Raw genomic sequence first — 14,503 nt, 5'->3', positions numbered from 1 at the left:
TGAGCTCAAGAGTTGCTGAGACAGTGCAAAAGCTTCAAAATACCTACAGATGCTTCTCATGTTCCATTAGTGTCACTGCTTTCAAGGAGGAAAACACCAGTGTATAATCCCTTTTATCCTGCCCTGGACAGTGTTTGGTATGGGCTGAATAGAGTGCTCTCAGTCCAAAACCATTAATTTCCGTTAATTGATCTAATCACGCTGTGAGCCCCTCTTTGTTTTGGGCTCGGCAGCGTTTCACAAGGCTGGCAGGCAGAGGGAGGCCGTGCGGGTGCTGGAGCAGCTCACACACAACGCCGTGCTCGAGAGCCGCTTTGACGACGCAGCCTATTATTACTGGATGCTTTCCATGCAGTGCTTAGACATTGCCCAAGGTGAGTCACCGATAGGAAGTGTGTGTTTGTCACCTTGTTGTGCGCGTAGACAAACAGCTCTGCATTGTCACAGCGTTGCTGCAGCTGCTTCTCTGCTGGGTGGTTTGATTTGGGTTTTTAATGCTGTGCACATCTCGGGCTTGTGCTATTTTTGTAGTCTCCTCTTTTTCCCATGTGCTGATTTAAAACAAATAAACAAACCAGCGACATCAGCAGGCGTAAGGCTCCTTCTGAAGTCTGGCTGGGCTGAAAATCGCGCCTCCTGGGACCATGTATCCTCCAGCACCTTCCCACCACACCCATTGCCTGGAGGGTTAACGTGCTAGTAAATAAAAGATGTTGGAGAGTAAGTTACCTCAAGTGTTTGAACAGAGGTTAGGGAGGTTACAAATTATTTCTGCCAACAGGTAAAACTGATTGTTTCCTAGCTGTCATTTTGTCTCCAACATGTGTGTCACTGGGAGAGAGGTGTTAATAGTTAATAGGTGTACTTTAATGATAATGAATACAGAAGGTTGGGAATATTGCCTTTTGCCTGGTGCTCTGAGTACCTTTGCTTTTAGTTCAGCTGATCTGTCACCCCTCAGATGTTTGACATGCATGTTTTTCCAAATGGCTTAGTAGTGTATTTGGTATTCGTGAAAGTTTTCAAAATTAATTGTATTTGTGAACTCTAGCATTCTGGAAGAGGTTTGCAGGGATGCACACCTGCTGCTTTCTGTCTGTAGCTCAGCTGTAGCCTCTGGCTGTATTAAACCATTGCCTCAACTGTTCTGTGTTTTGCCATGCTTGTTTCAGGCCAGAGGTTTGCTCAGAAGAATAGCAAACTCTGTAAGCATATGATTTGCATGGGTAGATACATACCTCCTGTGGCAGTGCTGGTGCTAAAATCATAACAGGTTGTTTTCTCCCAGCTGAGTCTCATAGACTGCTCTTTGAGACTGACACAATGCCTTTGCCTCCCACAGAGAACGAAGGACAGCAGACTGAAATGTTGCAGAAGTTTCATCACTTCCAACATTTGGCAGAAGTTTACCATGTCTATCACTTTATCCAAAGATACACTGTAAGATATTCACTTCAGAATTGTGTATTTATGCTTCCTGAGCTTTTTTCCTTGGGGAGTCCAAAAATAACTAGGACTTTTCAGGCAATTAAATATTGAATGTACATCAGTAATACTGTATAGTAACTTTATTTATTTATTTAACTTTATTTAGTTTTATTCTACAGTCTTCAGCTGTCCTGTGCAAGAACTTGCTCAGCTCCTTACAGCTGCAGGCGGGCAGGGCTGTACTGGTGCCTGACCTCCCTCCTGCCCATGGCCCTTTTTACTGGTTGCCTTGGTTTGGTCCCATGGTATCTGAGCCTCTGCTCCTGCACAGCCCAGGGTCAGTTTTTCCCTTAGTCATTGGAAAACAGGGTTGAACAGAAGGCATGCTAGCCTAGGGATTTCCACAGGGTGCTGCATGTGTCTCTGATGTGCAGTCACGAGTGAGGAGCTCCTACTAATTCCAGCAATTAGAGTCATGCTGCAACTGGGGCAAATATCTGTTGTAAAACATTTGAGAACCCTTGCTCTGTGCCCTTGCCCAAAAGAAGACTCTGTGCTGTGCAGTGTTTGCTGTCAGACTACTTTAGATCTCACAGCACTAGAGACTCTGCACTGTGGCTGTGCAGACTGCCCTCATTTTTAAATAACCTGTTAAAAGTTCTGTCTTAGCTAATCTGATCTCTCTGTCTCTCTTTTCTGTGTGTATTAGGCATGAGCTTTGGTGATAAAGACATGCAAAATCCACTTGTTATGTTCTGTCAACACCTCTTTTCTCAACAGATGAAAGAAACACCGTTCTAGAGATGCCTTGTGCTGTGTTGCTTACTGATGTAAGTTGTTGGTTTTCCAGCTTAGAAATGTGTGTCTATGTTTTTCATACCACAGGAGGAGCCTTTCAGCTTCCACTTGCCTGAAACCCTCTTCAATATTTCCAGGTTTCTGCTTCACAGCTTAACAAAGGAGACTCCTTTGGGGATCTCAAAAGTGTATCCTTCCAATACAGTACAAAATGTAGAAGTTATCATGTGATACATGAAAGGAATAACTGCTGTTGGTCGAAGGCAGGGACTTCCTGCAGGGAATCTTTGGTGTCACCTGTTGGTTATCATTAATGGGAACTGACTTCTGTCCCTCAGGAATAATCAGCATCTTCAAACTATTGTGTGCTGAGCTGCACTAGTTTGTTATTTGTTACAGTTTTGGAGAGCTGTGCAAATCAACTAATGTCTAACTCTGTTAGGCCACTTGAACACCTGCCCAGTCTGGTGTGTCACCTGTGTCAGAGGAGCACGTTCTAGGACACTAGTCACTGCAAAAAGATGTTGGCTCTGAATCTTGACAGCATTGTTGCAAGGAGACTGAACTGAGGCAGAAGCAGGGAAACTCAGGAGCTTTTGCTTCCTGTGAGGCCGGTGTGGCCATGTGGCCTGTCAGGCCAACATCTGCATGGCTTTCTTAGTGCCTGGGAGCCTCTGGGGAGTGCTTCCTAAATGGGCTGTGTGAGCCCAGTGAAATGCACCTTTCTGTAAGAGATGGCCACAAGGTCACTGGATGCCATAGGGAGGCCTGGTCTTGGTTTCACTTCATTTCTGGCTTTGGATGGGATGTTAGCTTTCCTTTTCATAACTTCCTCGCTTATAAATGTAGAATCTTTCATGAAGTTTTTGACAACAGGCCTTGTGGTCAGCAGGTGTGAACAGCAGTTACTGTTTCACTCTGGTGAAAGGGAAGGACAAACACTTGGTTGCTAACTTGGGGCACACTCCTTCAGGTGTATTTACTCAGTGTCAGTTTACTTACACTGCAAAAAATGTTTGGATTTTGGTTTTTTTTGTGGCTAGGGGAAAATGCATGCACCCAAAAATTATTGAAATATTGTAAATGGAGCCATAGCAGTGTTTATGTAGGGTCAATTCCTTACCTTGCTAATAATTGCCCACAGATATTTTGATAGTCCTTTCACATGTGTTTGTAAATGAAGTTCTGTAAATAGATTTCTCTGGTTAAGGCCTCTTTGAAGTCCTGGTGTTGGATATGCTTCATTGCACAACTTCTGTGATTAGACAGAGCATTGTGTTTTTTCATAAATGCTGTATGTATTTTTATTCCTTAATTAAATTATAGCAATACATTATTGGCCCTGGCAAAGCAGAGTAAAGCTCTTGGTGCATATAAATTGGCTCGTCATGCCTATGACAAGCTGCAGGGACTGCAGATCCCAGACAGGTTCCAGAAATCTGTTGAGCTGGGCAGCCTGACAATCCGATCCAAGCCATTCCATGACAGTGAAGTAAGCTGTAATGTGTTTCATGTTAATCATTAATATGTGGCCTAATCCTAGAATATGAGTTTCTGTGTGCACAAAACAATCTGAAATATATTATGCATGGCTCTGTGATATAATTATATTTCTGCTGGAAACACAGTCCTTTTATTGTTATTCTTCAAGTCAGACTTCCTTCTGCTCCTGAGAGCAAATTAAAATCAGCCCTCTCTTTGTGGGCAGCTTCCATCCTCCCTCTCTTCTCTTGCAGTCACCTTCCTCACTGCCTATTAATTCTTCCAAGCCCTTTTCTCCCCAGTTCACATGTTATTGTTCCACAGTCTTTGTCTCTCTCTCCAGCTGGAGGTCACTTTCATTTGTCCCACTCCTAACACTCTTCCCCTCCTCCCTCCATCCCTTCAGTGACCTTCCTTCCGTAAATCTTATTTTAACACCTTTTCTTCTTTCACTGAAGTCTGGCTTTCTGCAGTTTTCTATAAAGCCATGTCTCAGGGAGTACTCACTAAAAATAAATTGCATTGTACCAGTGAACATACACCTGGCCTCCTGAAATAATAGAAACACACCCTTTAAGAACAGCCTAAAATAACTTGGCTCTTGAAAAGAGATGAATTAATTGGAGAACCTAAATTTGATCAAATCTTAGAGCAAAAAACTTTGCTTCAGTAAACTTCTCTTCAGCTCCTTTTGTCCCTGTGTATTTGATGAAGAATTCTGCTTCTGTTACTGCAAAGGCAAGGTGAAAATTTAATTGTTAAAGTGGCGAAGACACCTATTTTTAATGGGAAAACTTGCTGTTTGTTAAAAAGGGAAAGCATTTTCAGATGTTGAAGGGTCTGGTTTCACAGCAGTGCTTCTTCAGCCTGGCGCTGGTGCTGTGTCGGTGTTGTCAGCCAAAGGGGCCCTTTTTTAATTGAAAACAAAGAGCTGAGGATGTGCCGGTCTGTGGTTACCATGCTCTCATTCTGTCTTTTCAGGAGCTCGTGCCCCTGTGTTACAGGTGCTCCACCAACAACCCCTTGCTGAATAACCTGGGGAACATCTGCATTAACTGCAGGCAGCCTTTCGTCTTCTCGGCCTCCTCCTACGGTGCGTTGGGACGTCGGGTTTGCTCGCGCTTTGCAAGTAGATAAATGTTAACAGAGTAGGTCAGTGCTTCATTTCTCCTTTCTGCAGCGTTGTTTGGCCTAACAAATGTTCCTTTACTGTTGTTAAATTTGACTGAGTGGGGGTTGTTGGCTCTCGCTGCAGAGCAGCAGCACAGCATTGTTGTTTTGCCAGATGCTGAAAAGCCTCTAGTGTTCTGTGAAGGTGAACACAACCCTCTCAGAAGTTCGGGGGATTTGGATTGCTGCAATTTTATTTTATTTAACTTGTTTCATGAGAGAAGGTGGGCAGAACACCACTGACTTGAAGGAGCACAGTATCTGCTATGAGGCATTTCCTGAGTTCCTGCAGGTCAAACACTTCCTGCCTTTCCCACCTTTTAGAGGTGCTGCATCTGGTTGAGTTCTATTTGGAAGATGGCATCACGGATGAAGAAGCTGTAGCTCTCATTGATCTTGAAGCTCCAAGAGTGAGTAAAAGAGAAGATAAATGGCAAGAGATGACGACTGACCGTATCCTTTTGATTAGAATTGTTTTCTTTTTCTTAGGGAAAAATTAAACAATTTAGAGTTTATTTTTCCCCTTAGGTTTAAACCTTTCTGTCATATGACTGATGTAAGTACAATTGCATCTTGTTTCTTTGTTGTGTTAGTATAACAACAAAAATATGGTTCAACTAAACCTAATATTGTCAAGACGCTTTTCCATCAGGACAGTTTATTTATAATCCTGGCAATGTTTGTTTTTAACAGTGGAATGCCATGCTTTACCTATTCTGTGTGAACTGCTTTCTGACAAGGATGAAGGGAATATGGATTGTGTTGCTTCCAATAACAGCTTCTTTTAGAGGCTGCCTTCTCGTAGCCAAGGGAAGTAGCACTTCACAACTGTTCCTGTAGAGATTTGGTTTGGAATGCTTTGGCATCCAGAGCTCCCAGTTGCTGTCATGGTTATAGAATATGAGATGTAGAGTAATGCACAACACACAAACTCTGACTAAAGCTGCCCAAAAATGTGACTTCAATAGATTGCTTCCTTTGCTTTGTCATCTGTGGAAGGGTAAGAGCTGATGTCATGCCTGGCTGTGGTCAGTCTGTTCTGGCTGTTCTACAGCAGCTGCAGTGATAAACTTCTTCAGTCACTGGAAACCCCAGCAAGGCCTTTTTGGTACTTCTTGTAATGATCTGAGGACTGTCACAGTTCGAGATACTCTGAAGCAGCAAGGGTCCTGCTGGGGTGCTCTCATACTGATTCTGTCAGTGCTGGCTATGATAAGCCATATTTATCAAAATATGCCAGTTTTACAAGAATTCTTGTCCTTCCTTAAGACATGCATTCAGATGCTGAGAGTTTGAGGCTTGATGACAGTACAGATACTATTGAGGATGATGATCCCTTTACAGCAAAACTGAGCTTTGAGGTAAGAACTGTACCTGTGTCTACCAACAGAAAATTTTTAATAGAAAAAAAATTTTTAGTAGAAAATTTTACTTTACAAAGTCACTCTTCTGGTGTGTATGTGGTACAAAGAGAGCTGCAGAGCAGGGGACTGGGAGGGGGATGGCACTTGAGAGGGAAATGGACTAACCACTTAACTCCTCCCTTAAGAACACAAACAAAACCCCTCAAAACAAAGAAACAGACCAGCAAAACCCACACAAACCCCTCTCAAACAAACAAATAAACACAAACCTCACAAAACAACAGTGATTTTAAACCGAGCACTCCTGGAATTTTGTTTCCTCACTGTGCACTGGTACAGCAGCAGCACACCTGTAGAGCAGGCCTTACTGCAGGGTTTCATAGACTGTGAGCGTGGCTGTTATTTGAGTTAAAGAGATAATGGAAGCTCACTGGAAACAGATGTGGCTGGATGCTGCTGGCGCTGGAGGGTTTGGTGAAACTGACGGGGAGTTTGGTGGGACGAGGCTTGAGGCAGGTCTGCATTAGCTGCTTGTACTGAATTTTGCTTCGCTTCCTCGAGCAACGCGGAAGGCCTGCAGGGCAGGGGTGGCAGTGGGTAACAGCTGTCCTTGCTCTGTGCAGCAGGGGGGCTCTGCCTTCGTGCCCGTGGTGGTGAGCCGCGCCGTGCTGCGCTCCCTGAGCCGCCGGGACGTGCTGGTCAAGCGCTGGCCGCGGCCGCTGCGCTGGCAGTACTACCGCTCGCTGCTGCCCGACGCCTCCATCACCATGTGCCCCTCCTGCTTCCAGGTACTGCTTCACGGGGAGCTCTGCAAAGAAACAGAAGGCCCTAGCCAGAGCCTGATGGGTGAAACAGTGCTAACCGGTGAAACCTCATACTCTGAAATGTACTCGGCAAATTCCTGAATGAGGTCGAGGCAGAGCAGTGGAAGCCCAGCTCTGAGCTGTGTGATAGACAGGGGAACAGCTGCCTTGGAAGACTTGGCCGTGGCTGAATTTGAGAAGTTGCCCTGACAGCAAGTCAGAGTCTCTTGAGCAAGCCTTGGCTGACCAACAGAAGCTGATTTGTATTAATTTCCTTTTGCTCTGTCTCTCTGACTTGCAGCCTGGTCTAGCAAGGAAAACCAGTCAGTGACTGTTACCTTGTGGCTCAGTCCTGCTCCTGCCTCGCTCAGAAATGGCTTTTTGAAATGCTGGAATTCAGTCATGTTTGCTTACTCAACTGCCTAATTGTCCATCTTTTTGCAAAAGTAGTTAGCAGGTTTGTGCCTTCTCAGCAGCTCTGGCAGAGGTCAGTGAAGTGCTTGCTGCTGTCCTCAGGCTGTAGCTCTCAGGTGATTGAAATCGAGAGGACCAATTCTCTGTGATGGTAGTTCCAGAATATCTGTGCTATTGATCAGCCCTTGAACTCAGTTCGCATTTTCTTTGAGCAGGGTACAGGCTAACTTGTTTTAAATTTGTTCCTAATTAACAGATGTTTCACACAGAAGACTACGAGCTCCTCATACTCCAGCATAATTGTTGTCCATTCTGTCGGCGGAGAGTAGATGAGTCAAGCCAATGAAGAAAACCAGTCTTTTACCTCAACAACAGACTCCCCTGTTGGCTTGGCAAAACCCTTCTTAGATCTCTAGAGCTTTCCTAATAACTTAGTTACGTCATCTTGTCTCATTTTGTATGTAAGAGTGGAACCAAGTTGAAGAATTGTAACTATTTTTTTAAATTAAAATATCTGGTTTTTGTGAATGTGCTCTGCATTTTCCAGGCAATCGGCTGAAGTGCCACAGAATTTTATAGGAACATTTCTAGAATCAAGTTCAGCCTTCAAGTAATTGGTTTTACTCCAGATTGTGCTCTTTAACATATACCAGTTATTGACAGATCTTCAAATAAATGGGACTATTTTTCACTGTTTATTGTCTCAGAATTTGCTATAATACTCGTGCTTCTGGTCGGGAATTTCTTTTTCCTTTCTATTCCATTTAGGCAAGAACAGCATTTAGAGCCCTTCAAATATAATCTGAAGAGTGCCACTACTCTTGGCACTGGGGGCATCTCACAGCCACCCTGGGGCAGGTGGTGGCTGAATCTTATGTGGAATTCACCTGGTTGAAGTGCAGCATGTGAGGCTGTGCACACCTGAGCTCCGTGCTGCTGCCATGGAGGGCTGTGCCAAGGGAGTGCTGCTGAGCAGGGTGTCCCAGCATCGTGTCACTCCTGGGCCAAGTGTGAGCTCTCAGATCGTGTGGCAGGAGGCAGACCCGCTGCTCTCTGCTGCAGCCTCTTCTGGAGGCATGAGACACGGGGGCAGCAGTCCCAGGCAGCACCTGAGCCCCTACAATGGCTCGCTCTCCCTGCAGGACTGGGCAGGAAATAGGAGAGCAAAGGCCAAGAAACTCCTGTGTTGAGATAAAGACAGTTTAATAGCTGCAGCACAGCTCTGTGTACAAGCAAAGAAAAGCAAGAAGGAATTTATTCCCTGCTTCCTGGAGAGCTGGGCTCAGCGTGAGTAACTGTCACTTGGGAAGGCAAACATCACAAACACAACATCCTCCCTCCCCCTTTCCCTGAGCTTTTATTTTGGAGCACAACATCATCTGGAGTGGCACAGCCCTTTGGCCAGCTGTGCCAGGTCTGTCCCTCTGTTCCAGCCCTGCTCTGGCCTGTGGCTGAGGGGCACAGGGCGGACGGAGCCCGCAGTGCTCTGCCCCAGCTGCACGGCGCTGTGCTCCAGGGCCGGGTTGGACACCGACTCACGCCACGCTGCTGGGAGGGAAGCGACTGTGCCGGTGACACCGGCATAGCCCCGGGCAGGGACTCGCACGAGGATGGCCACAGGGTCATTCCCAGCCACAGGAAGATTCACGTAGGTAACCAGCTGGAGCTGGGAACTGGTGCGTCTCTTGACTTTAATCCGGTGTAAGCTGTGTCCGTGTTGCCACGAGTTGTGATGGCAGCCAGCCTCTACCCTGAGTGGGAAAGGACATGAGCAACTGACTGAGGTGGTCGGTGCTGGCCATGGAGCTCCCATGGGAGCAGCACTTTGCACGTGAAACAGGATGTCTGTCTGCTCAAGTTCCTCTGGAAAAGGAGACCCTGCAATCACACTGCCGAGTTTCCGAGTTCCTCAGTGGTTCCTGACCAAGTTTGCTTGATTTACCACTTTAAAAACATTCTGTTCTAATTACAGCTCGTCTGCTTTCTGACTCAGCTGTCACTGTTTGCAGTGAAGACTCTGGTATTGATATGGGTAAACAATGCTGCTTGAGATGGGAGCCAGGGTGGAATTCAGCTCCTTCTGGAACTGAGCTGGCTGTGCAGAGCCAGTGGGAATGAAAAATTATAAAACTGAAGAGAAGAGAAAGGGTTTGCTGTGACACAAAGACAAAATGGACCAAGACAAAATAGACCAATGTTTTTTTTTTAAACAACTCCATGAATATTCTCTAGCTTTGAAAAGCGTTTTGGGCTTTTCTGGGCAGAAGCACTCTGTGTGTCTTGTACATACATGATGAAGGTGCCATGGAGCCCACCAGCTGGCTTCATGCTGAGGAGTCCCTGGAGGTGCAAGAGGTCCCAGCACAGCACTTTGGTTGGAAGTTGTGAGCAATTTGCCCCACTCCTTTACCTCTCAGTTGCCTGCCTGTCCCACTGCTGCATCCAGTGGTGACGCACGCCAGCCCTAAGCTCTGCACAGCAGCTGCTACCTCAGCAGTGGCTTATTGCATCAGCTTAAAGTGTTTTAGGAAATAAACCTTTAATCCCTGTGTGCCCAGGTACAAGTGTAAAGAGCTGCATTTGCAGTTAGAAAGTGGCACTGCTCTGGCCTTGGAAACAAGTGTGAGAAATTAATTGAGAGGGATTTAGGGTGAACAGAGTGTGTGTGAGGACCTGGTGTTTTCCTGTTAAGGTGAAGGAAGACCTTTGAGACCGTCCAGAGACTGTGGCCTGCACTGGGTTGACAGCAGGGTCTGCCTTAGTCCGTGGTGCCAGCACTCCAGCTCCTTCCACCTTCCCCACTTAGAGGGCAGGGTTCCCAGCTTGGTCTCTGCTCCAAGGAAAGTACAGTGCTTTGTGCTTTTTTGCATTAAACTTATTTCTGAACTAACTTACAAGGAACATTGGTGAAAACTAGGCTAGGATTGGAGGAAGTTTATTAAGGCCAAGAGGACATGAACTTCTGCCCACCTTACACCCATGAGCTCCAGCAGCTCTGGTACATCCTCCTGTACTGGATGAGGCCCTCACGTTCACCTGCTCCTGGCTGTGAGGAACGCTCAGCTCAGCCCTCAGTGCAGCCAAAACAGCAAGGGGAGGTGGGTGCTCGGCTCCCTTCCAGCCTCCATCACCTAAAAAGGGGCAGAGCAAAGTCTCTCTTTGTGCTCACCTCCTGTACGTTTTGTCCCGTGGCCTCTGAAAAATTAAGATAACTCATCTGTGTAACTCAGCTTCTGGTTGGCACAAGGAATGTTTCAAGCACAAGTGAGTGCACAGAGTGGTGAGTCAGAGAGACATAGAGGGCACAGAAGGCTCCAACAATAGCCTTCCCTGTGGAGTTTGATAATTATGCAAGGTTTGAGGAGACTTAGTTTGTCTGTCAACCAGTATATGAAGCTGAGTGCTGGCTTCAGCTCTGAATGTCCCATCAGTGCCCTGGTCCAGCAGCCTTCTCAGCACCATTGCAGAATGATTCCAGTCCAGGACAGATGGACTAGGTTATTTATTAGCTGTTACCAATGGAGTTGGCGTGACCCAAATCAGATACAAAGGCACAGAGAAGATGGCACAACTGGTAACCTGCAAGCAGGCCAAGGTTTCATGGTGATGGTCAAACCTCCACAGCCAGATCCTGAGTAGAGAGGTGGCTGGAGCTTGTGGAAGAAGGTTTGGTCACGCTGCCTTTTGCAGCCTCCCACAGGGACTGGCAGTATGTGGGGATGGCTCTCCAGTGGGGACTGGCTGGTCTCACAGATCCACATTCCCCTTGTGAGAATGGGGCAGGGACACTCCTCTGTCACTGAGGGACCACACCACACCTGCCCCCAAACTCACAGTGCTGGGGTTTGAACCACACATGTCCCTCCTGTTAGTGGGGAAGGGAAAGGAAGAGTGAGGCTGTGCAAGGGAGCTGCTGCCTGGTCTGAGCCCCTCCAAATGAATGGTGCAGTGCAGAGCTACCTCTTTATATATGTGACCATGAGCCGTGGTCTCCAACAATGACAGCGCTGGCCAGAAACTGGTGTCACCTTAACACCTTCCCAGGAAAGCCAATTACCCTGGGATGATTATGATTAATAATTCTCTAAACCCTAATCGTGCTGACACCAGTGCCAGGAGCTTACCCCAGGGGCACTTTATAAGAGGTGCCCTGTGGAGGAGAGTGTAACTGGTTCTCCTTGGGGTGACAGTGAAGGCTGAGAGGTGGCAGGAGCTCCTTTTCAGGGGAAATTTCCCCCTTGCACAAAAGAGCTCCCAGAGTAAGAGCAAAAAGCGCCTCACAAACTGCAACCATGAACGGGACAGAAGGCCAAGACTTCTATGTGCCCATGTCCAACAAGACCGGGGTGGTACGGAGCCCCTTTGAGTACCCCCAGTATTACCTGGCTGAGCCTTGGAAGTACTCGGCACTGGCTGCCTACATGTTCATGCTGATTCTGCTGGGCTTCCCCGTCAACTTCCTCACGCTGTACGTCACCATCCAGCACAAGAAGCTCCGGACACCTCTAAACTACATCCTTCTGAACCTGGCCGTTGCCGACCTCTTCATGGTATTCGGAGGCTTCACAACCACTATGTACACCTCCATGAACGGGTACTTTGTCTTTGGAGTAACAGGGTGCTACATCGAAGGCTTCTTTGCCACACTGGGCGGTAAGTTTTCCAAATATTCAAATGTCTTCTGTCAGGAATTTCCCTGGATTTTAGTAGTGGGAGGGAAAACACAGATGATCTTGGAAAAACATGGTACCTGTAACATCCTTGACCTGCTGATGTGCTGATGTGCACTGAGGCCATTTCCCCTGTTTCCGGGTAGGAGCTGAAGAAAGTGACAAGTGACACTTTAAAAAAAAAACTTTATTTTGGGAGCCACCTGCTCAGTATCCTGAGAACCACAGTGCAGCAATGAAAAGCAGCCAATACCAGATTTTGCAGTTGTTGGATTTGTGCATCTCCTCGGCTCACTTTCTGACCCGAGAGATGACAAATTTGTTCCTCCTATTTTGCAGGGCTGAATCTGCCATTGGTTCTGGTGTGGTGCATGGTGGTACAGGCAAGCAGAGCTGGCTCTCCTCCCCATGCCAGCCTGGTATGGAACCAAAGAGATGTGAAACAGAAATTGTGTGTCTAAAAATGTCCTCCTCCATTTGTCTCAGCCTTCAGCCACAGCTGCTGTTTTACTGGTTTGGTCCTTGTGGCACAAGTTTCCTGGGAAGCTGTGGGTAGTGAGGGGAAGTCCTGGGATGACGGGCACTTGCTGCATTTCAGAGTGTGACCACACTCTGGTGCAGATGCTCTCTGGGATGAATGGTGGGATCAGCCACGAATCTCAAAACACTGCAGCAAAGTGGTTCCTGTGGGTCAGCAGTACAGTGAGAAGGGGTCTTCTCACACTATCCTACCACATCTGCCCTTGACCATTCTTCATTTATCTTCCTGAACCCTTGGCAGAGATTAAGCTTCTGCCAGGGGTTGTCCTCAGGAACATCAGTCTGAGGAGGCCTCATGCTGTCATCAGGGTGGTTTCTTTTCCTGCTCAAAGTCCCTGTGTCCCTTTCTGTCCCTCTCCCTGGTGCAGGTGAAATTGCTCTCTGGTCACTGGTGGTCCTGGCTATCGAAAGATACGTAGTGGTCTGCAAGCCCATGAGCAACTTCCGCTTCGGGGAGAACCATGCCATCATGGGTGTTGCCTTCTCCTGGATCATGGCCTTGGCGTGTGCAGCTCCCCCACTTTTCGGCTGGTCCAGGTAGGGAGGGCATTGGACCCAGTGTCAGGGGTGTGGGAGCCTGGCTGGTGGCTCATCTGTGGCTTCCAGCCAGTCTCCTCTGCTGGGTGCTGACCTGCTGGGCTCACCTTGCAGGTACATCCCCGAGGGCATGCAATGCTCATGCGGGATCGACTACTACACTCTGAAGCCAGAGGTCAACAATGAATCTTTTGTCATCTACATGTTTGTGGTTCACTTCATGATCCCGCTGTCGATCATTTTCTTCTGCTATGGGAACCTGGTTTGCACTGTCAAGGAGGTGGGTACCCGTCAGATGCAGCAGCCAGTAGTGGCTGGGAAGGGGCCCACACCAGGTTCAAGAATGGTGCCAGGGAGGGTCCTCCAGGGGCCAGCCTGGCCGTCCATGAAATGGGAAATAGCAAACTCCAGCTGTGCAGCTTGACTGCCGAGAGCCCTGACCCTGTGTCCCTACTGGTGCAGCACCCACTGGCTCCATCGTGTTTCTGTTCCTTTCTGCCCGCAGGCTGCTGCCCAGCAGCAGGAGTCTGCCACCACCCAGAAGGCAGAGAAAGAAGTGACTCGCATGGTCATCATCATGGTCATCGCCTTCCTGATCTGCTGGGTCCCCTATGCCAGTGTCGCGTTCTATATCTTCACCAACCAGGGATCAGACTTTGGGCCCATCTTCATGACCATCCCCGCATTCTTTGCCAAGAGCTCGGCCATCTACAACCCCGTGATCTACATCGTAATGAACAAACAGGTAACTGGCAGGGTGCCAGGAAACCCCTCTTTTGTGTTTCTCTTTATAACAGCTGGCAGAGAGTTACAACATCTCAAGGTGCCAGTGGTCTGGAGCGGGGATTGTTTCCAGGAGATCTAGTCCTGGCACATGGGAAACTGACTGTGCAGCTCATCCTCGGTGTTGCATAAATCTCACAAATGCAAGGCCATTCCACCTGAAATAATGCAGGTGCTGGGCTGATGGAGGAGCCATGATGGGAGCAGGCAAGGGCTGGCAGTAGATGGGGTGGGCAGCAGACAGTGGGGCAGGAGACTATATAGAGGCATAGTTCTTCCTGCACCACAGTACTGCTGGGCTTAAAGACAGCTCTGCAGCTAGAGCTGCATGGTGTCCAGCTGGCTCACCCTGGACTTCCTTCTCTCCCAGTTCCGTAACTGCATGATCACGACCCTCTGCTGCGGCAAGAACCCACTGGGTGACGAGGACACATCTGCTGGCAAGACAGAGACCTCCTCCGTCTCCACCAGCCAGGTCTCTCCTGCATAGGCCCCATGGGAGCAGCAGTCCCTG

General features: G+C 47.8%; 2 protein-coding genes across 5 annotated transcripts in view; both read left to right on the top strand.

Moving 5' to 3' along the window:
- Positions 1-8,155, top strand: part of IFT122 (intraflagellar transport 122) — a 32,361-nt gene extending 24,206 nt beyond the window's left edge. The window contains exons 21-29 of one of the 4 annotated variants that reach the window (XM_053953877.1): positions 234-374; positions 1,343-1,440; positions 2,314-2,414; positions 3,553-3,718; positions 4,690-4,801; positions 5,203-5,331; positions 6,160-6,239; positions 6,869-7,030; positions 7,716-8,155. In XM_053953877.1, the coding sequence (XP_053809852.1) occupies positions 234-374; positions 1,343-1,440; positions 2,314-2,414; positions 3,553-3,718; positions 4,690-4,801; positions 5,203-5,331; positions 6,160-6,239; positions 6,869-7,030; positions 7,716-7,805 (1,079 nt within the window). In that variant the 3' untranslated portion in view covers positions 7,806-8,155. Of the gene's footprint in view, positions 1-233; positions 375-1,342; positions 1,441-2,313; positions 2,415-3,552; positions 3,719-4,689; positions 4,802-5,202; positions 5,332-6,159; positions 6,240-6,865 lie in introns of all 4 variants that reach the window. The other 3 variants (XM_053953876.1, XM_053953879.1, XM_053953878.1) reach the window with 3 other exon arrangements.
- A 3,596-nt stretch (positions 8,156-11,751) lies between these two features.
- RHO (rhodopsin) lies at positions 11,752-14,479 on the top strand. The gene is made up of 5 exons (XM_053953618.1): positions 11,752-12,112; positions 13,038-13,206; positions 13,321-13,486; positions 13,712-13,951; positions 14,360-14,479. Exons 1-5 carry the CDS (start codon positions 11,752-11,754, stop codon positions 14,477-14,479), a joined length of 1,056 nt encoding a protein of 351 aa, XP_053809593.1.
- The last annotated feature ends 24 nt before the right edge of the window (positions 14,480-14,503 follow it).

This window comes from Vidua chalybeata, chromosome 12 (genome assembly GCF_026979565.1).
Source record: "Vidua chalybeata isolate OUT-0048 chromosome 12, bVidCha1 merged haplotype, whole genome shotgun sequence".
NCBI lineage: Eukaryota > Metazoa > Chordata > Aves > Passeriformes > Viduidae > Vidua > Vidua chalybeata.
The sequence above is the reverse complement of the archived record's forward strand: the minus strand, read 5'-3'. Positions and strand labels throughout refer to the sequence as shown.

Excerpts from the sequence above, each read along its gene's own strand:
- RHO (XM_053953618.1), top strand. The coding sequence starts at position 11,752 with ATGAACGGGACAGAAGGCCAAGACTTCTATGTGCCCATGTCCAACAAG. Across the intron at positions 13,207-13,320 it reads CCACTTTTCGGCTGGTCCAG|GTACATCCCCGAGGGCATGC; the intron begins GTAGGGAGGGCA and ends CTCACCTTGCAG. Across the intron at positions 13,952-14,359 it reads ACATCGTAATGAACAAACAG|TTCCGTAACTGCATGATCAC; the intron begins GTAACTGGCAGG and ends CTTCTCTCCCAG.